Genomic DNA, 21,714 nt, shown 5'->3' on the forward strand with positions numbered 1-21,714 from the left:
CACTTTGGTCACCAAGAGTAGAAATATAGTGTTTTATTGTTTTAAAAAGTTTTTAAGATTGTATTTGTAATATATGATTTGAATTGTGAGATGCCCAGAGTTGTTTGCTGAGATGGGCGACTATAGAAATCAAATAAATAAATGAACAATTGCAGGAACTAGTAATGTCTAGTCTAGCAAAGAGAAGGACGAGAAGACCTCAAAGGCCCTTTCTAGCCCTCTTCTTTCTAACTAGGGGTGACATGATAGTCTTATTTATTTATTATTTATTTATAAATTTTATTGGCCACCATCTTACCATCAAGGTAAGATGGTTAGGCATGGATTGGGGTCTCCGGTTTATTTTTAGGAAGAGACCCCTGATCTGTTTTTTAGCTAATTTTTTAAGAGGTTAAGGGGGAGGGTTGGATTGCAGTTTGGGTTGGAAATCGGGGGGCTTCCACCAACCGAGGTTCAGTCCAGGCTTGTGACAGGTCGCGGTGGGATTAGGCTTGGGTTGGGCGCCTCCGGGTCTCCAGAAAGGGGGGTGGGGTTGTGGATCCCCACGACGATTGGGAATGGCAATAGGTGGTTACACGGGGGGGCCGCATCAATATTCGGGAGCGCACCCCCGTTATCTCCGAGAGGTGGCGTGCTCCAACCCCCCAGATGTACCCCGTATTCCCGGGAGCAGGGATGAGCAGGCCCCTGAGCTCAGGCTGGTATATTTTAATGCCAGATCGGTAGTTAATAAGGCTCCCCTTATCCATGAGTTGGTTGAGGAGGAGCGTGCCGATCTGGCTTGCATTACTGAGACCTGGTTGGGCCCAGAGGGAGGTGTCCCTCTGACTTAACTTTGCCCACCAGGTTTCCGTGTGCTTCACCAGCCTCGGGCTCAGGGAAGGGGTGAGGGTGTTGCGGTGGTTGTAAGGGAGACCTTGTGTCCGCGGGAGGCTACCGTTACTCAGATATTAGGGTGTGAGTCGCTCCTCCTGAGATTTGGGCCTGGGGCTCAGTTGAGGTTGTTGCTGGCGTATCTTTCACCTACCTGTGTAGCAGCAGCCCTGCCCTCGACACCCTCTCTGGGTTGACGGTTGAGTTCCCCAAACTTATGGTTCTGGGGGACTTCAACCTGCCGTCCCTGGGAGGTTCGTCGGGGTTGGCTTGGGAGTTTATGGCCTCCATGACGGCCATGGACCTGGGGCTCGACTCATGGGGGGGTCACACACTCGATTTTATTTTTCTATCTGGACGGTGGCTTGATGATCTGGGAGGGGGATCTCCAGCTATTTCACCCCTGTCATGGACCGATCATCACCTCCTGTGGCTGGCCTTCCGCTTCGCCCCCCCTGTCATGGGGCTATGGAACCGACCAGGTGGTTCCGTCCCAGGCGCCTAATGGACCCTGAACGGTTCCAGGAGGTGCTTGGATCTGTGCCTGCCATCTTCGCTCACAGCCCGGTCGATACCTTAGTGGAAGCCTGGGAAAGGGCGGCCATGGAGACACTCGACCACATTGTTCCCATGCGGCCCCTGACCTGGCGCAGATCCTGGCGGGCACCATGGTTTTCTGTGGAGCTCCAGGAGATGAAGCGTCGGAGACGGAGCCTAGAGAGCTGTTGGAGGTCCAGCCGGTATGAGTCTGATCGATTGCTATTAAGAACCTTCACGAGGTCTTATCTTGCAGCAATGGAGGCAGCGAAGTCTAATTACTTCGCTGCCCTCATCGCGTCCACAGATAATTGCCCGGCCGCACTGTTTGGGGTGACTCGCTCCCTCCTGAATCAGGAGGTGAGGGAAGAGCCCCTGCAGGGTCGTGCCGAGGAATTCAGTCAATATCTGGCAGATAAAATCGCTCAGATTCGGGCCGGCTTGGACACCGACTGGGCAGGGTCTGACGATGGGTAATCAAGTGGTCTTGGGAATATTACTTGGGAAGAATTCGATCCTGTGACTCCGGAAGAAGTGGACAGGATCATGGGGAAGCTGAGTTCCACCACTTGTTTATTGGACCCGTGCCCCTCCTGGCTGGTTTTTGCAGCTCGGGAGGTGACACGAGGCTGGCTCCAGGCAGTAATAACTGCTTCTTTGAGAGGGTAGCTTCCCCGCTGCCTTGAAGGAAGCGGTGGTGAGGCCCCTCCTCAAGAAGCCTGCCCTGGACCCGGCCATTTTGAACAACTATTGTCCGGTCTCCAACCTTCGCTTTTTAGAGAAGGTTATTGAGAGTGTGGTGGCTCATCAGCTTCCTCTGTTCCTGGAGGAAGCGGATTATCTGGACCCCTACCAATCGGGCTTTAGACCCGGGTACAGCACAGAGACGGCATTGGTCGCACTGGTGAATGATCTCTGGCGGGCTCGGGACAGGGTTTGCTCCTCTGTCCTAGTCCTATTAGACCTCTCAGTGGCTTTTGATACCATTGACCATGGTATCTTACTGCGGCATCTCAGGGGGTTGGGAGTGGGGAGCACTGTTTTACAGTGGTTCTCCTCCTACCTCCTGGGTCGTTCGCAGTCGGTGTTGGCAGGGGGACAGAGGTCGGCCTCGAGGCCTCTCGTTTGTGGAGTTCCTCAGGGGTCGGTTCTGTTGCCCCTACTGTTCAACATCTATATGAAGCCGCTGGGTGAGATCATTCGTGGTTTTGGGGTGGGGTATCATCAGTATGCTGATGATACCCAGCTTTTTATTTCCACCCCAGATCAACCCAGTGATGCCCTCTCCGCGATGTCCCGTTGCCTGGAGGTGGTGAGGGTCTGGATGGGGAGGAACAGGCTTTGTCTAAATCCCGACAAGACCGAGTGGCTGTGCATACCGGCATCTCGGGTTGTCCATTCTATTCCATCTTTATAGGGGGTGAGGTGTTACCCCCCCCCCGTAGATAGGGCTTGCAACTTGGGTGTCCTCTTTGATTCACAGCTCAGTTTTGACAATCATATAGGAGCTGTGACCAGGGGGGCTTTTGCCCAGGTTCGCCTGGTGCGCCAGTTGCGGCCCTACTTGGACCGAGATGCCCTACGCACAGTCACTCATGCGCTCATGACCTCTCGGATAGACTACTGCAACGCTCTCTACATGGGGCTGCCCTTGAATACCACTCGGAGGCTCCAGCTGGTGCAGAATGCGGCCGCACGAGTTGTGATGGGGGTCTCCTGATACTCCCATGTAACACCTCTGCTCCGCGAGCTGCATTGGCTTCCAGTTGTCTTCCGGGTAAGATTCAAGGTGCTGGTGATGACCTATAAAGCCCTAAATGGCATGGGTCCGGGTTATTTACAGGAGTACCTTTTGCCGGCGTTAACTTCCCATCGTCCTGTGCGCTCCCACAGAGAGGGCCTCCTCAGGGTGCCGTCAGTCAGGGAATGTTGACTGGCAGTTCCCAGGGGGAGAGCATTCTCTGTGGGCGCGCCTGCCCTCTGGAATCAGCTCCCTGTTGAGCTCCGGATGGCTCCCGACCTTCACTCTTTCCGCCGCGACCTGAAGACTTGGCTATTCGAACTTGCCAGCCTGGACTGAGGGACTGGGATTTTAGATTTAAAATTTAAAATTTAAATTTTAGAAAGTGTTTTATTGTTCAAGGCTACTTGTTTAATTTGTTTTAATTTTTATATATTATGTGTTGTATATAGTGTTTTAATTGCCCTGTACACTGCCCCAAGTCCTTCGGGAGAGGGGCGGTATACAAATCCAAAAAATAAAATAAATAATAAATAAGGTGACTCTGGGTGGCTTACGATCATAATACACAAACACAGAGAGAGCAAGATACACACACAGAGAGAGAGGGGGGGGGAGAGAGAGAGAGAGAGAGAGAGTCATAGTCAGTCTGTCCTTATAATAGTAATCCATGCAGGGAATCTGGTAGATTACATTGGAAGTATCTCCCAACTTCAGGTGATCTTTACAATGCATAATTTGTCCTTGTAATAAAAGTATTCCTCAAGTTACGACAGTTCACTTAGCAATTTTTCAAAATTATGACACCCCCCCCCCCAATAAAATACTTATGATCTGGTCTGGAAGTTACATATGTTGCAGCACCACAGTGGTCATTCACCCTTACGACTGACCGCAGAGATGCTGCAACATGCTGTCTACCTATTTTTCCCCGATTGTGCCCTGCCAGGTCTCCACAGGCACTGGGCCTGCTTTGCTAGCCTCCCAGATTCCACTTGCTCCTCCCCACCTCATTTCTGATTGCTTACTTTTCTAAGAACTCCAGAGTTCCAGAACAGGCTGGCCCACATGGACAAAAGCAGCAGTTTTTTACTCAGATGCTGGTGAAGCTGGAAGAACATGAGATCTAAAGAAAAAAGCTTCACCAGCAGCTGAGCAAAAAACTTCTGCTTTTCTGCCACTAGGCCAGTGTCCCTGCAGGCCTCATTTGGTCCTAGCCTGGGCAGTGCCACAGCAATCTCCTGCTTGCTGCTGAGTGGCTGGTTTGAATGAACAGCTTCAGGGATTGGGGTGTGAAGGCAACAGTTATAGCCAGTCAACATGGAGCTTGCAGTTCAGCCCAATGAGGCAATGGAAACAAACTCCATAGCAAACAGGATAGCATCCAGCCTGGGTGGCACTGCAGCAGCCTCATGCTTGCTGCTGAATGACAGGTTTGAATGAGTAGCTTCAGAGATTAGGTATGAAGGCAATAGCAGCAGCCAATCAACATAGAGCTGCATTGATCGGTACTAATAACTCATGTGATTTTGATTCTGTGCCTCTGTTTATACACCAAGGATTGTATTAGCCTTTTTGGCTGCTGCCGCACGCTACTGTCTCACATTTAAGTGATTGTTCACTAGGACTCCGAAATCCCTCTCACAGTTACTGTTTTTTAGCCAGGTTTTGCTTGCCAAAATGTAAAATCTTACTTTTCTCCACATTAAATTTCATTTTTTTAGATAGGACCCATTGTTCAAGTCTGTCAAGATCATTTTGGATCCTGAGCTTGTCTTCTGGGGTGTTAGCTAGTCCTTCCAGCTTAATGTCATCTACAAATTTGATGAGTTCCCCTTCTATTCCCTCATCTGTTGCATATGAAGATATTGAAGAGTACTGGGCCTAATGACTCTTGACTTTTTTCTTTCAAATATTAGAGTAATATTTTTCATGTACGTGTGAAAAAAGATGGGGAACATAGTGATAATGGGAGAGATATGAATGTATATTGTAATGAGAAGTCCCATACTTGTTTTATAAGGATCAATAGATAATATGGCCTCTTCCAAAGAGATTTGTTTATTTTGTGTTCCTTTCTCTCCAGGTTATAGTGGAGAAGGCACCCAAAGCTAGAGTATCTGATCTAGACAAGAGGAAGTATCTTGTCCCATCAGATCTCACGGGTAAGTGTATCTTGTTTCATTAGCTTTAACTATATTACCTGCTAAGTAGTAGTTGGACTAATTTCAATTTCAGTCTTGGTGTTAGTGACTTTGGGACAAACCCTTTCTTTTACTTCAGCCAAACTGATCAGGATTTCAAATAAAGCTTTATTAAAGTCAAAGACCAATGTAAGGAGGATGGAGTATAATAAATTTAAAAGCATAAAAAGTGCAACAGAATAAAATTATATATGAAAAGCTAAAAAGTGTAAAAACAAAAATATAAAAAGAATCTAAAAGGAGCCTAAAAGGAGGGTTAGGGGAACATGACAGACTAAATAATGTAGAGCACTCTATAGTGATAAACTAGCTGCTCATTAAAACTGGTTTGTGCCAGAGATCATCTTCTGACAAATTTCAAATGCGGCTGCCCAGCACCAGGGAACATTTTATGTTGTGATAGGTTTAGTATCTGAGAGCAGCAGGGAGGTGTAGAATTGTCCTGTCTGTCCTGGGTATTTATGTGATAATGGTGAGATGAGGCTAATATGAATATATCTGTAATATATTCTATAGTATATGTTCTATCGTTTCTATGTGTCCAGAGTCACTGGAGCATTGTTTTTCTAGGTAAACAATGTATCTTTGTATCAACTTTCAAAGACATTGTGAAGAGGGTGTGACATTGTAGCTAAGTAAAGGCCCTTCAATGATCAGGTACTTCAAGATTAGTTAAGTACTGTATGCTATAGCAGAGGCAGAGAAACTATTGGGTTCACTGTCAATAAAATTTGCAGACCTGGCTAAATCCAGTTTAGCACTCTGTGACCATTACTAGCTGTTTAATGAAAGCTTTCTCCCTATCATGCTGGAGAGAAGCCCAAGGATGAGAATTTATTTTTACTAATTTTTCCCATGTGGACTGAAAATCATCCCTCATAATTAGTGGAGCAAGGCCAAGGAACAAAAAGGATAGTTTGAGCCAGTAGCTGAGTATGTCATCCATACTCTAGCCACTACTTTTATGAGGCCTGTTTCTAGTCTACTGTGACATTAGAACCACATTTTGGGGTTTGAAGGCTAATCTTACGAATCTGTACTGAACAAGTTTTGTTGGTACAAAATTGGACAAGGGAGCCAGCTGGGCACCCTAAAGAAGTTATCGCAATGACTCAGATTCAAATAATTTAATTGCTGCAGGAAGTTAATAGCCACTGTTTTGTCTTGAGGAATTTAAGAATGGCAAGTGAGATCCCATGTTCATTTTTAGCAATGTAGTCCACATGGTGTTTTCTACTGTTGGCAGCATATAGAACTACTTCCTGATATTTGAAATGGGAGATCTGCTCAGTTTTATGGCCATCTATCCTCCAAGACTGGTCCTTGGCATTTTGCAAATGCTGTGATTTTGATTTTCTGATAGTAGAGGTTTAGGTGGACTTTCTTGCAATAGTAATAGATCTAGTACTGTCCTAGTACTCTCAGTGTTCTTTTAAGGCCAATTATCAGACCTTCAATGTGTTTTACCCCTTTCATTTACTTATGCATTTCATTTTCAGGTACTGCCATTCTGTTGGGAGGAGGGAGGTTTGCTCTTTGCTCTGTGGCTAAGGGGGAAAGTTTTGCAGGCTCTGGAATATCTTTCCTTTGCTTTGTTCTATCTTCTTTGAAGTAACTCTCTCTGGGTGTGAAAGGAGGGAGGAATGCGCTTGCAGCCATCTGCTGTATCTCCAGTCTGATGAGATGGGACCATGGAGGAACTGAAACCTTGGGAACTGCACTTTATTGCCTGGTTCCCATAACAACTTCACACCTGTGGATTGGCTAAAATCAAATGGGACAGTTGAACACTGGGAAGGGTTTGAAGGGGCAGTTTTAATGTAATGTTTCACACGGAAAAAATTTAGATCTTGCTTAGCTCTCCTGCTATCACTAACTCTAAATAAATGTTCCTGTTGAAACAATGCCAGTTTCAAGAGTTCTGCTTTCTTGAGAGTATTAGCTGAGGCAGGTCCTTACATTAGGCAAGATCTGCAAAGTGATAAACCTGGAGGGAAGGAAAGCCCTACCGTAGGAACCATGCACATGATGTCTAACCATGGCAGTGAATGAGAGGAGGCCGATCGCTGGGCAGAGTGATAGATCCTCCAATTCCAGAGAGGAAGCAGCAGCCATGGAAACCCTCCTGAAACTGAGATAGTTGATTGGCATAGGGAAGAAGGAAGACTGGGAAGGGAGATCTCGGAAAGTGGACCATTGCCCATGCCAGCCGAAAGAGAAGGTGGAAATGCGAAATGAAGCACTTACTCAACCTGGCTGAGGAAGAGGATGAAGCGCTGAGCCAGGCCGATCATTTTCTAAAACAGGCCATAGACCTGATGGTGGAAGCCTCCAAAAACCTGAAGGAGGAGGAAGTCAACACCTGTGGAAAACAAGTGAGGAGGAAGCTGGAAGGGGGAAAGTGAACTATCCATCCCTGAAGCATAAACAAGTGCCATGGACTCCACGAGGGGGCAATGGTACCAGCTACCCCAGCTCGAGCCACACCAGCTGGAGGAGATGCCTGCAGAGCCCGAGGAACCCACCTGCCTAAGTGGAAGAGGTCCCCCTCCTTGGCATTTAAATTCGATGGGGACCCTCAGCAATTGGGGTTCTTCCTGGCCCACATCCTGACCTGCATACAGGAGTATGGCCAGGATCTCCCAAGCAAGGGAGTCCAGGTCAGAGTTGTCACACTGGCCCTGGAGGGTGCAGCAGCTATGTGGATGGTAACCCTGTACAATGCCGATGTGCCTGACCTTCAAAATTTCAATTGATTTATGGCCGCACAGAGGCATCGTGTCAGAATCCAGTTATATTTCATTTCTATCTATCTTCTCTGATTTAAACCAATCTTTACTATCTCCTGGATTCTGTCATACTACAAAAGGGTATGCATGGGGTTTTTACTACTTTCACTTTTTTTTAATCCCATTTATATCCTGTCCTTCTCTGAAGACTCAGGGCGGCTTACAATCTAAGAAGCACAAATCAATGTGCTTAGCAATAGCCTTCATTCTATGTATATGCCTGCTTATTAGGGCTTCCCCCCCCTCGGGGGACCAACTGGGTGTGGCCAGGGTGGGTGTGGTCTACTGGGTGGGCATGGCTGGAGTGCGTATGGCCTACTAGGTGGGCATGGCCAGCTCTACATCATTTGTGTCAAGGGTGCCTATGGGGGCCTGGGCAGGAGTGGGACAGATCTGAGGGTCTCTGGCAGAAGGAGATGGGACCAGGGAAGGGCCAAGGCATGGTCCACTGGAGGAGCCTCACTGTTCCCCTTAGGCCATGGGGGGGGGGAATGGATGGTGGCGCAGAGATCAAATGCCTAGCCCAGCCCTCAAGCACCCATGGCACTAAGCCCAGCCCCACTTCCCCAAGAGGGTGCCCAGCTGCATTTACCTCCTCCTCAAGGCTGCTGCTGCTGCTGTGCTTATTCTCCTTAGCCAGGTTGCTCATGATGGGTACGAAGGCAAAATCAAGAGGGAGGCCCATTCCCTCTCCATGTGATGAGACCTGGCTTTGTATCCAAAGCTTCCTTAGCAATAGGGAGACCCCCCCAGCATAAACCAGGAGGAGGGGGCAAGGGGATGGTGAAAGGGCAGCAGGGCATGACTAAGGTAGGACTTCCCTCAGACCTTCCCTCTCCTTCCTTCCTTCCAAAGAACAGAGTGGTGGGAAAATATTTGAGATGAGGGAGAAAAACAGGCAAGTAACACAACTGGGGAAGTGTCATCCTTCATGAGGAATGAAGAAATGCACCATTGCCTGGAAATGGCCAGCACACGGCCCTCGCCTACTTCACATATCTGGCTTGGTGGGCTCTATGGGAGGGGATGCCATGAGCAGCGTGAGAGTTGATGTTACCTGCGCAATGCTGCCCAGCCCCTAGCCTGCCTGGTTTAGGCAGGTAGCGGGGTGCTCTACTCACAGTGCCAAGAGGCTGAGCCGGGTGGCATGAATCTGAAGAGAAGCACAATGCTGACCCAACCCCTAGCCTGCCCAAAGTAGGGCCATGTGCTGGCTACTTCCAAGCGATGGTGCATTTCTTCATTCCTCACAAAAGGTGATACCTCCCCAGCATGCGGCAAGGGGGCAGTGCCGACATGGCACGGGCTGGTCCCTCACTGTTTCCAGATGGCCTTGTGGAACTAAGACTGAATGTATTTCAGCATAGATGACCACCACGAAATTGTACATTAGCTCCTGGCCAGCCTGGGCCGGGGCCAAGACAGCGGGGGCTGTTCCCTTACTGTTTCCAGGATGGCTTCGCAGGCCACATGAAACCACTTTGCGGGCCGCATCCGGCCCCCGGGCCTTGTGTTTGACATGTCTGCACTAGATGCTTAATAAATCCAACCCTAGTGGGAAAGTTAGAGATCCATGTAAGGAGGTTAAAATAGCCAATCTGGGTCTGTTGCAGGGGGTGTCCCAGCACTTTCACCACAACACCCGTGAAGGTAACTATGGGGAACCACTCCAAGACTCTAACCTTTATAGTGGCACCTGGGGTGGAATGGCCCCTTGTTTTAGGATTGGCATGGCTAAATGGAACCCTTTGGTGGATTGGAGAACAGGATGCTTGAAGTTCCCCAGGGAACACAGTTTTCTGTCTTGTAGCCATCGCAGCCCCCAAAAGGAACCTAACCACGAGGTAGTGGTGGCAATGAGCTATGAGGAGCTGCAAGGCATACCCTGAAAGTACTATGACCTAGCTGAAGTTTTCAATGAAAAGGGCTCCAATGACTACCCCCCCCCCCATCGACCCATGGATGATTGAGATTATCCCCAGGGCCACACTGCCAAACCTCTACTTGATGACCCCCAGGGAGTTAGAAGAACTTGTCAATTCAAAGATAAAAGTTTGGCTCAGGGATTCATCCAACCAGCCAGACTGAAAATGGTTGCTCCAGTACTGTTTTGGGGGAGGGGAGATGGGTCTCTTCATCTGTGTTTGGATTATAGATGTTTGGATGGCATGAGCGTTGACAATGTGTACCCCTTGCCCCTCATGAAGGACATGCTTGTCAAGATATAAATCACCTTAGTAGAGGGCGAAGGACCGTGCTTCAAAGGATGCATGATGTGCATGAAGGAAGGAAATAAAACACGACGCATAATCTTACTAAATACCTTTTTAATTACAAAAATATAAAAACTAAATATATATTATAAAGAGAGCTAGCTGACTACATCCTAACATAACAGACAGTAACAGCAAAGTGAAAGACAATAAAGAATAACTGTGAGAACCTTTTCTAGACATGCGCACATAACAGTCTGAAACCATAACATAACTGGTCATATGGGATTCACTATGGTTACCAGATAAGGCTATCACCACAGGTGTAGAAAGCAGGGGAAATGTACAGTTAGAAATGAACTTTTCTGACGAACAAAAAGAACGTGCAGTGACATTCCCCTTCTTTCGTCAGCAAAGTGAAGACTCAAGTAAGGCACATCTTCTCACGCAGATACTCATGCTGGGCTGTAGGAAGTGGTTTGTTCAACATATCAGCAATTTGATCATGTGTAGGCACATACTGTAATGTCACAAAACCTTGTTTAACCAGTTGTCTTATGTTTTGATATCGGATGTCAATGTGTCTGGACCTTGAACCTGTAAAACGTGTTTCAGAAATATAAACCACAGATTCATTATCTTCCATCACAGTGATCGGTCGAATCGGATGTGTCCAGCTATCTGTGACTAAAGCATCAAACCAGGTTAAAGAATTGCATGCATCAGACACACAAGCATACTCAGCTTCTGTAGAGGAACAAGAAACAAAATTATATTTACGCACATGCCAGTAAACAGGACATCCATTTAAGAACATCATGTAACCTGAAGTACTTTTCCGTGACTTCTTATCACTTGCCCAATCTGAATCTGCATAACAACATAACTCTACATAATCAGTATGTGTTGGTTCCAACAACAACTTTATGTCTTTTGTGTGTTTTAGATACCTCAATAACTTTTTAACACATGTCCAATGAAACTGTTTTGCCTTACCTACATGTCAAGATAAAAGATTAACGCTAAGTGCAATGTCGGGTCTAGTCCAACTACTAATATACAGCAGCGACCCAATGACTGAGCGATATAGTGTTTGATCTTCGAACTCAGGACTTGGTTCATGTGCCAAATTGTGAAAATCGGTTTGCATGGGTATACTCACAGGCTTAGCGTCCTCCATGTTGCAGTGATGTAACAGTTGTTCAATCTTATCTTCTTGTGTGAGGCTAAACCCCTTCTGAGTTTTGGCAATTTGAACACCTAAATAAGTGTTAATACATCCTAGAGACTTCAATGTGAAAAACTTTTGTAAAGCTTTAGCAAAAACCTCACTCATCTGCTTATTTGGACCAATATAAACAATATCATCGACATAAACAAGAATTATCTCATACCTATTATCGGATCTTTTAGTAAACACGCATTCATCTGTTTTGGACTTAATAAAGCCCATTGAATTTAGTTTGTCAGAAAGACATAAGTACCACATTAAACCAGACTGTTTCAGACCATAAAGACTTTTGTGTAGAAACCAGGTATCCCCTTCTTGCTGTCAGAAACCTGGAGGACCTTTCACGTAGATGTCTTCATCAAGATCAGTGTGTAGATAAGCCATTTCAACATCAAACTGGAAAACTTCTAGGCCAAGGATAGTTGCAGTGGCTAAGGTGATTTTCACACTCTCAGTCCGCACTGTGGGTGAGTATGTATTTGTATAGTCCTCAGGATAACGTTGAGCGAAACCCTGGGCTACAAGTCTGGCCTTGTACAACGACTCACCATTTGGCTTCTTCTTAATCCTGTAGACCCAACTTTCTTGTTGGCTGGAGGGCTTGCAGGCATAAACACTTGAAGTTTCTTTTTTTTTATTGAAAAGTTTTATCATACATTTTATCTTTAACAATCCCCCCTAACCTTCCCCTATCCCTCCCTCCCTACCCCTCCCCCCTCCCCCCCGACTTCCCAGAGCTAAGTACAAGGTATAAAGAACAAGAAAAAAAACCCAATCGTAAACATTCATATGCTAACAACCATAAACTCTGAAATCCATCTCTCTCTAGCTCATATAGGGTAATTACAAACACTATTAATATAAGATATATAAAAAAAGGAAAAAAGAAAAAAAGAGGAGAAAAAAAGGAAGACTTATTCAAATGCTACATGAAACTTCTTAGTCCCATATTTGTTCTGGATATACTCAATCCATTTTCTCCACTCCATAACATAACGTTCTTGCGATTGATCTTTCAAATAAGCCGAGATCTTTGCCATCTCTGCCAGGTCAGAAACCTTTAAAGTCCATTCTTCTGCAGTCGGCAGTTCCTCCTTCTTCCAATATTGGCCTATTAAGAGTCTTGCTGCCGTAATTAAATTCAACATCAGCTTAATGTCCACAACCGTAGCATCTGTAATTATACCCAACAAAAAAAGTTGCGGACAAAACTTTATCCTTTGCTTGAAAATCTTCTGCATGTTCCACCAAATTTTTATCCAAAAGGCCTTAACCTTTTTACAAGTCCACCATATATGAAAATATGTTGCATCTTCTTCACCACACCTCCAGCATTTAGGCTGATAGTTCGGATACATACTTGCCAGCTTTTTAGGATCTAAATGCCATCTGTAAAACATTTTATAAAAATTTTCTCTTAAATTTTGAGCTTGTGTAAATTTTACGTTCCTCACCCAAATCCTTTCCCATGTGTCCATTGTAATAACTTCTTGGATATTTTGGGCCCATTTAATCATACAATCCTTAACGAGTTCTGTTTCTGAGTCAATTTCTATCAAGGCAAGATATATCCGTTTAATATGTGCTGGACCCTGATTTCTGATTTGCTTTATCAGGTTTTCATCTGACACTGTAAAACCATTTTTCTGATCTTCTTTCCACCTGGCCCGTAGCTGAATATATTGAAACCAAGTCTGAACAATCTTCTCATCTCGCAAGAGACTATATGGTTTCAAACACCAGACATTTCTTTCCAAGCTTAGAATCTCCTTGTACGTAGTCACATCATGTTTGAAACCAGCATGTATGTTTTCTATCGCGTGTTTTGGGATTGCCCACAATGGTATCTTACAATCTAATTTATGTCTATACTTCTTCCAAACCCTCAACAATGCCTGTCTTAAAATATGCACTTTAAAAACATTATCTACCTTCTTATCATACAACAAATATGCATGCCAGCCAAACAACAAGTCATGGCCCTCAAGATTTAATAATCTCTCTTGTGTCAAATTGATCCAATCACTTATTCCTGCTAAAGCAGCAGCTTCATAATATAATTTAAAATTAGGCATTTTAAGACCACCTCTTTCACGAGTATCCTGTATTATCTTTAGTTTAACTCGTGGCCTTTTCCCTGCCCATACAAATTTATTGATACCTCGCTGCCATTCCTCCAGATTAGAATCTTTCTTAAGAACCGGTATCATTTGAACTAAAATCAAATCAAAGGTACAGGTGTTTTTGTTACTTGCCACAAATAACGTTTTAGACGGATTCCCTTTGTGGACCTCTTGGAACGTCTCGGAACAACCGTCCATTCTTCTTCCGTGTCGTCCTCGTCTTCATCATCATCGCCAGCGGCAGCAATGGCGGCTTGCGAAGACGGAATAGTAGGTTGAGAAGAACTCGTGGAAGGAACATTATCCTGTGAATCTTGATCATCAGGTTGTGTGGCATCAGCAACATCATCTCTAGGAAAATAAACTCCAGGATCGTTAGAATGAATCCTGGACCAGTCAGCATCTTCCTCAAAAGTAGCAGATTGTGAAACCACAATAACATGATGAGAGTCAATGTATTTGCTCCATTTTGAATTATCATCAATACCCATAAATCTCATCCTTTTTGCTGCAGGACCCCCTTTCTTTCTTTGGGCTAAGGGAATATTCACCATAGTGTATGAACCAAAAATATGGAGATGTGAGAGATCAGGCTTGTGTCCATACAACATGAAATAAGGGGTCAGATTTATCACACTACGGTTGATAAAGTACGGTTGATGATATGGTTAGCATATTTGATAGCTTCACCCCAGTATGGAAGACTGAGGTTAGCATCTTCAAGAAGGCAATGCATCATGGTTTGCAGAACTCCATTTCTGCGTCCTGCCACTCCATTTTCAGCTGGAGTATAAGGAGCAGATGTCTGATGTACCATCCCATTCTCATGCATCCAGTCCTGGAAACGCTGAGACATGAATTCAGCACCGCGATCACTCTGGATTCTGGCAATGTTGACCTCGAATTGGGTATAGACAAGACTAGCAAAGTCTTTAAAGATCTGAAAGGTCTCAGATTTTTCTTTCATACAATATACATATCCATATCTAGAATAATTATCAACGATTGTCAAGAAATATCTTTTACCACCAAGTGTTGGTGCAAAAGGACCCACTATCAGTGTGTACCAAATAAAAAATGCATGTTGACAGGCGTGTAGCGCGTTTTGGAATTGCTGCTGCTTTGGATTTGGCTTTCTTGCAGACAGCACAGTCCAAGAACACCTTACACCCCTTTAGATCCAAACCTCTTGCGAACCCTGGCATCTTCTTCAGAACACGGAAACTGGCATGACCCAATCTTCTATGCTACTTATGGATACACCTGGAATGCAAAGGTTTACCTGTTAGTGAATTCTCAACAGTAGCATGTTTATTAGGAACCTCAGGCTTGCTGTGAGCAACCTGTGTCTTAGCTGTCTTTTTGTTATCTTTAGGAGCCTTTGGAGTAGCAACAGGATCTCTCTCTGGGACATCTCTCACTGGGCCTGTGCTCTCCCTTTTTGGAACTGGTATACTTGCCTGCTCTTGCGGCTTAGACTTTGGTTTTATGTAATAAACACCACCAATCACCATGGTTTCAGCAACAGTATCTCCATCTTTAACTATATAACTTGCTTTTTCGAGATGATGGACCTGAAAATGAGAAAACCTAGACAAATGACTCTGACTAAGCAAATTACTACTGGCAGACAGAACGTAGTAAACATCAGGAATGAGAGCACCAAGCTCTTCAATATAAACAGTTCCTTTTCCCATGACCTGAACAGGATGATTTGAAAAAGAGTAAAGTTCACGAAGTTCAGGTTCAGGCTCGTGCATCTCTGTGTAAAGCTCTTTTCTGTAGGTAACATGTAATGCTGCTCCACTGTCCAAAGTCCAAAGAAGTCATCTGTCGTACTCTGGTTGAGACTGTAGATCGTTGGTCACAACCAATGTGACAAGTGGAGCTTGTGGATCACGCCTGGAACCACGACCACGACCTTGTCGTCCGCCTCTACCTCTGCCTCCTCTGGAATCTGTTCCTCTGGGCTGGTACGTGTCGGGCGCTGAAACTCGTTGGGGACAATCCTGGGTGGCATGTCCCACACGATTGCAGATGTAGCATCTTGGCATCCTTGGAACGTAGGTCCTTCCATGGAAGGTACGCCTCGCTGGAGCTCTTGATGCAGGTGGTTCCCTTAAATGTGGCGCAGCTTGCATAAGTGCCTCTTCTTCAGTTAAAATTCTGCATACATGATCCACTGTGCGTTGAGCAATAGGCACTTGATTGAACTTGGAAATAGCATCTTTCCACTCATGATTCAAAGAATTGATGATAATGCTGATCACTTGAAAATCATCAATAGGATAGCCTTTTTCACCCAGTTCTTTTCTAATACCTTTCATTTTAGTCAGATGTGCTCCAATATGTTCACCAGGTTTTAATCTGGAACCATGGAACTCAGACAAAAGTAAACATGTAGACTCAATTGATGTAGGCCGATAACATGTCTCTAACTGAGTCCAAATTTGTTGGGCAGTTGCATCTTGTGAAAAGGTGAGCTGCAATTCAGTGTCCATTGACATCAATAATGTTGTGCATGCTCTATTATCCAAGTCCCATATGTCAGGAGTCCATGGCTGCTCACTGACCCATGCCCTGTAATTCTGTCCTGACTTCTTTAATTTTGAGTCACCAGCCAGTGGTACAATAGAAGGTGTTTAGTGGATCGGCAGTTTGGCAGGTCGAATCCTGAGTGCCGCGTAACAGAGTGAGCGCCTGTTATTCATCCCAGCTTCTGCCAACCTAGCAGTTCGAAAGCACGTAAAAATGCAAGTAGAAAAATAGGGACCACTACGGTGGGAAGGTAACAGCTTTCCGTGCGCCTTTGGCGTCCAGTCATGCCGGCCACATGACCACGGAGACGTCCTTGGACAAGCGCTGGCTCTTTGGCTTTGAAACGGAGATGAGCGCCGGCCCCTAGAGTCGGAAACGACTAGCACACATTGTGCGGGGGAACCTTTACCTTTATACAATTGAGGTACTGGCTGTGCAGGTTGTGCAATCCGACCATAACCTGCAGGGGGCACCAGTGGCGTCTGTGCCTGTGCCTGGACATGCGGCAGTTGCATTGAAGCTGCCGGTAGTATTGGTGCTGGCTGTGACTGTCTTTGAGCTGCTATTCCACCCTGGCCAGCAGGAGGCGCTGGGGCTGGGGCTGGTGCAGTAGCATAACCTGCAGATGACACTGGCCTTCGCATATAAGAACCCGGTGGCAATTGCGTGTGGGCTAACTATGGCTGTGCTCTGCCAGGTAGAGGAACTTGCATAGAAGCAATATTAACAGGAGAAGCAATAGTAACAGGAATCCTAGCACCATCAGGGGCTGGAGCCTCAGATAACGGCAGATATCTTGCATCTCTGAGCAAAGATTCCTGCATGGACAGTTGCGAGAGTGAGAGCTCCAATTCATGTCTTAATTCAGCTTCACCAGTAGAAGGTGCTATAACATTTGCTTCAGGCATCACTGTGGCTCTGTATGTCCTTTGGGACAGCCCATAATCATGTGACATAGGAGCCTCCAGTTCCCATTCGTTTGGCATGACACTCAATGATGGGCGTGACTTTGGCTTTGGGGAAGAAGGAGGCAATATGGCTTCTTCTTGTGGGTGTGGCAATATGGCCGGTTCTTGCTCATAACTCCTCTCATATTGCTGAACCATTGATACATATTCCTTTGCCTGCTGCAAACGCTTTTCAAAAACCCCAATTTGTTCACAGTAGCCTCGCATAGTTCGCTTGGGGCTTGAAGGAGCAGAAGGAATTTTCTTCGGCTTAACTTTAGGTTTCACTCCAAGCCCTTGAAATTCATCTTGAGCCCCTGGAGTGTGAACATTTTCAAGAGCAGCTGCCAGGGAGCTTGGAAAAGTAGAAAAAGGAGTGACTGACCTTGCATCGTCGACAGGAGCAGGTGCGTCTTCTCCAAGGCATGTGGCTGAAGCGATCGGAGTTTGTAAAGTTGAAGGGAGATGCCCCACAGACAGGCTCCTAGCCTCCCTTTTCATCCATGGCTTCCTTCCTGACATGTTTCAGCAGTTAATCATCGCTGCCTCACTAGCACTAACTAACTGATAACAGCCGCAGAAACATGCATCTCTAAAAACATAAATCAAACCATCCTCGATACCAAATGTCAAGGTATAAATCACCTTAGTAGAGGGCGAAGGACCGTGCTTCAGAGGATGCATGATGTGCATGAAGGAAGGAAATAAAACACGACGCATAACCTTACTAAATACCTTTTTAATTACAAAAATATAAAAACTAAATATATATTATAAAGAGAGCTAGCTGACTACATCCTAACATAACAGACAGTAACAGCAAAGTGAAAGACAATAAAGAATAACTGTGAGGGAAAAAACGTGCAGTGACAATGCTAGCCCATCTCTTAAAAGGGAGTATCTTTTCTAAGCTAGACCTGTGAGAGGCTTATTACAAGGTCAGGATCAAAGAGGGAGATGAGTGGAAAACCATTGTCAACTGTCCCCGGGGCTGCTTCCAATTTAAAGTGCTTCCATTTGGAGTACAAGGACCCCCAGAAGTGTTTATGCAACTGATAAATGAGATGCTTTTGGTGTACTTGGTGATATATTAATTTATACCAAAACAAAAGCTAGCATGTGAAATTAGTCAAAACAGTCTTAAACAAGTTCTGTGCAGCTAAACTGTATGCCAAGCTTTCAAAATGTGAGTTCCACAAGGAAAAGATTGATTATTTAGGCTACTGGGTTTCATACAAGGGGGTGGAGATAGACCCAGGAAAGATGTGGGCCATTCTGGAATGAGCCCCACCCTGCACCCGAAAGTAATTATAGAGTTTCCTGGGCTTTGCAAACTTCTACAGGCAATTCATCCCATCCTTCACACAGATTGCACTACCCATCACAAATTTGCTAAAAACCAAGGAGGAAAATAAACTGAAAACCCAGTCATGAACTATGGAATGCCAAACTGCATTTGAAAAGCTAGAGAGACTTTTCTCCATTGAAACACCCAGATCTAGAAAAACCATTTGTCATTCAGGCCAATGCCAGCAATGTAGCCATAGGCATGGTACTACTTTAGGAGAACCAGAAAGGACAATTGCAGCACTGTGCTTATGCCTCAAAGAAATTAACAGAGACCAAGCAATGCTGGGTGGTTTGGGAGAAAGAAGCTTATGCTGTATAGTGGGCCCTCCTTACCTGGAGGCATTTCCTAGAAGGGAGCAATATCCCTTTCCTAGTATGGACTGATCATAAAAACCTTGAAGCATTCAAAACCCCCAGGAAACTGTCTCCAAAGCAGGCCACGATGGGCCCAGCACTTCCACCATTTCAATTTTATCCTCTGGTACTTACTAGGGGGAAAGAACTTTCTAGCAGATGCTTTGTCAAGGATGCCACAATACAATAAATGAAAAATAGAAATAGTCAAACTGCTGCTACTTGTGCAGCAACTGGCAGCCCCAGTGATCATGAGAGCACAAACAAAAAGCACCCCACTATTGGACGATGCAGTGGCCATTGAATTCAAACAAGCTCTGGGGAAAGATGAGTGGTTCCTCAGCAATAAAGCCCTCTGTTTAATGTAAGAGGGGTTGGCCTGGGTGGGAGGGAAATTGTACATTCCAGCCATTCAGAAACTGAAAACCATGCAGGCCTGCCATGATTAAAAATTGGCAGGACATTTTGGATTTGTGAAAAACCTCCACTCCTGAAGAGGCAGTTTTGGTGACCATCTTTAAAGAAGGACATTGAAAGCTACTTGGCCAGTTGCCCCATTTGTGCAGCAGCAAAATGAAAGCAAGGGAAAACACTGGCCTTTTACAGCTGGTAGCAAACCCTTCAGCAACCTGGAGAGAGATCTTTATGGACTTTAGTGTAGACTTGCCAGAAAGCATGGGAAACACTGTCATCTAGGTAGTGACTGACCTATTTTCAAAACAGGTTCACTTCATCCCATGTCAAAAGATCCTAACTGCAAAGATTTGGCTAAAATGTTCGTACAACACATCTATTGATTGCATGGGAACCCGAAACACATAATCTTAGATAGAGAGGTCCAATTCACTTCAAAGTTCTGAAAAGCCTTTTTGAACCTCTTGGGCACTGATCAGGGCCTGTCATCTAGTCATCATCCTCAAATGAATGGGGGAATAGAATGAATGAACTCTAGTCTAGAACAGTACCTTCGATGGTTCATCAACTAGCAACAAGACTTGCTACCATTTGCTGAAGTAGCCTACAACAATGCTGTGCATTCAAGAACCAGATATACCCCTTTCCAAGTGGCTACAGGACAGAGTTTCAACCCAATGCCCAAACTGTCCACTAATGAACCTACCATCCCTTCCCTTAAGGAATAGGTAAAGCAACTGCAAAACACATGGCCAATTGTCAGCGATGGGATTTCCATTTCGTTTGGGATTAGTTCTGGCATAGGGTTGAAACTTACTTTTTCTGCTGCTTTTTATGACATACTTAATTCTTAATTCTTAATACTGATTTTTTTCTTAAAAAATGCTTACTGTCTCAGAATGTATTTGAAGGTCAATATATTAAATAAAGATCCAGGGCAAGCTACTGCAAAGTTTCATTAACATTCTCAACCTTTGACCCTGCAGATCCAGAGGTACTTTTTCTATGGATGTCCTTCTGATAATGCTTTTAGGCTGTTCTATAGCATTGTCTGAAATACAATGCTTTCATTTCATTCATTTCATTTCACTATATTTCAGTCTCAAATACAATGTTAGAATCCTTGTATTGGCTCAGTTTACACTATTCAGAAGTTCCCACCCAATCATTCCTGAGAGCATGCAGAACTATTTGAGAAATCACAATTAAGCCAGAATTTCTCTGAACAATTATTTGTTTACTCTGACAAATCTACATGGAATATATAGATCACAGGTGTCAAACTCATGACATCACGTGAAGTGTCGTGATGTATCGTGACTTTTTTCCCATTGCCAGCAATGGGGTGGGCACAGTTTTGGCATGAAGCATCCGGCTCATGGGCTGGCAGTTTGACACACCTGATATAGATGAACCAACATTTACAAGGCTTATTTCTTCCTCTGTGCTCACTGAAACTCCTTCCCCTTCAGATATTGATTCATACAAGAAATGACTTTATATAAGCACTTTCCACTGTTAGCTATCCAGAAAGACTAGGAATACTATTATCATCATCATACTATAGTTTGTGCAGAGTCAGCCAGATGTTCAGACTGGATGTGGACTTATTGAGTCCTTCCCAAGAACCTGGAATAGGCAAAGGTGGATGTTTGATGGTGTTAAAGGTATTGTCAAACAATGTAGGATGTAAGCTGTTCCAATAAAGCTACCTTTTGCAACCGACTGAATGTGATTCTGTCAATGTCAATGGTGTTCAAGTGGTGCTCCAGTTGTTTTGGGATTGTCTATTAATACTGGCTTTCTTTTGCCATAGTGGTGGTATTTCTATTTGCAGGTCTTTGTATTTTGTTTTCTTCTCCAGTTCTTTCTCTTCTATTCTGCTGTCTCCAGGTACTGCTATGTCCACCCTCCTGACTTTTTTGTCTTTCTTATCAACAGTTATTACATCTGGGGTGTTATGTGGCAGATGCCTGTCTGTCTGTAGTCTAAAGTCCCAGAGCACTTTAGCTTCTTCATTTTTGATTATTTTTGCTATTTTAATGGTCCCACCCATTCTAGCTTGCAAGCAAATAGTATTTCTTGTAGATCTTCTAGTGCACCATTGTTGCTACTTTGTCATGCTGTTGTTTGTAGTCAATATATGTGACCTTCTTGCACCAATTAACCAGGTGGTCCACTGTTTTTCTTCATCTTCTTTGGAGAGGAGGCACTTGCTATTCGTTGCTGTCTTCTCAATTCTGGCTTTGTACGCAATTGTTCTTAAGGTTTGGTCTTGTGCAGTCAGAATTAGACTCTTTGTCTCTTTCTGCTCTTAGCCATTGCTAGATTTTGTTATTATTTGCTTTACCAGTTATTTTTAAATGTACTGGCTATGTAATACTTTTATCTTCCCATGCT

The 21,714-nt window shown here is 44.7% G+C and overlaps 1 protein-coding gene across 2 annotated transcripts in view; it reads left to right on the top strand.

Annotated features, from left to right (window-relative positions):
- Nucleotides 1-21,714, top strand: part of GABARAPL1 (GABA type A receptor associated protein like 1) — a 91,741-nt gene that overhangs the window by 44,785 nt on the left and 25,242 nt on the right. For both annotated transcript variants that reach the window (XM_081317608.1, XM_081317609.1), the window contains one exon: nucleotides 5,238-5,316. In XM_081317608.1, coding sequence (XP_081173734.1) covers nucleotides 5,238-5,316 — 79 coding nt within the window. The remainder of the gene's footprint in view (nucleotides 1-5,237; nucleotides 5,317-21,714) is intronic.

Source organism: Vipera berus (genome assembly GCF_964194415.1).
Source record: "Vipera berus genome assembly, chromosome: 2".
NCBI lineage: Eukaryota > Metazoa > Chordata > Lepidosauria > Squamata > Viperidae > Vipera > Vipera berus.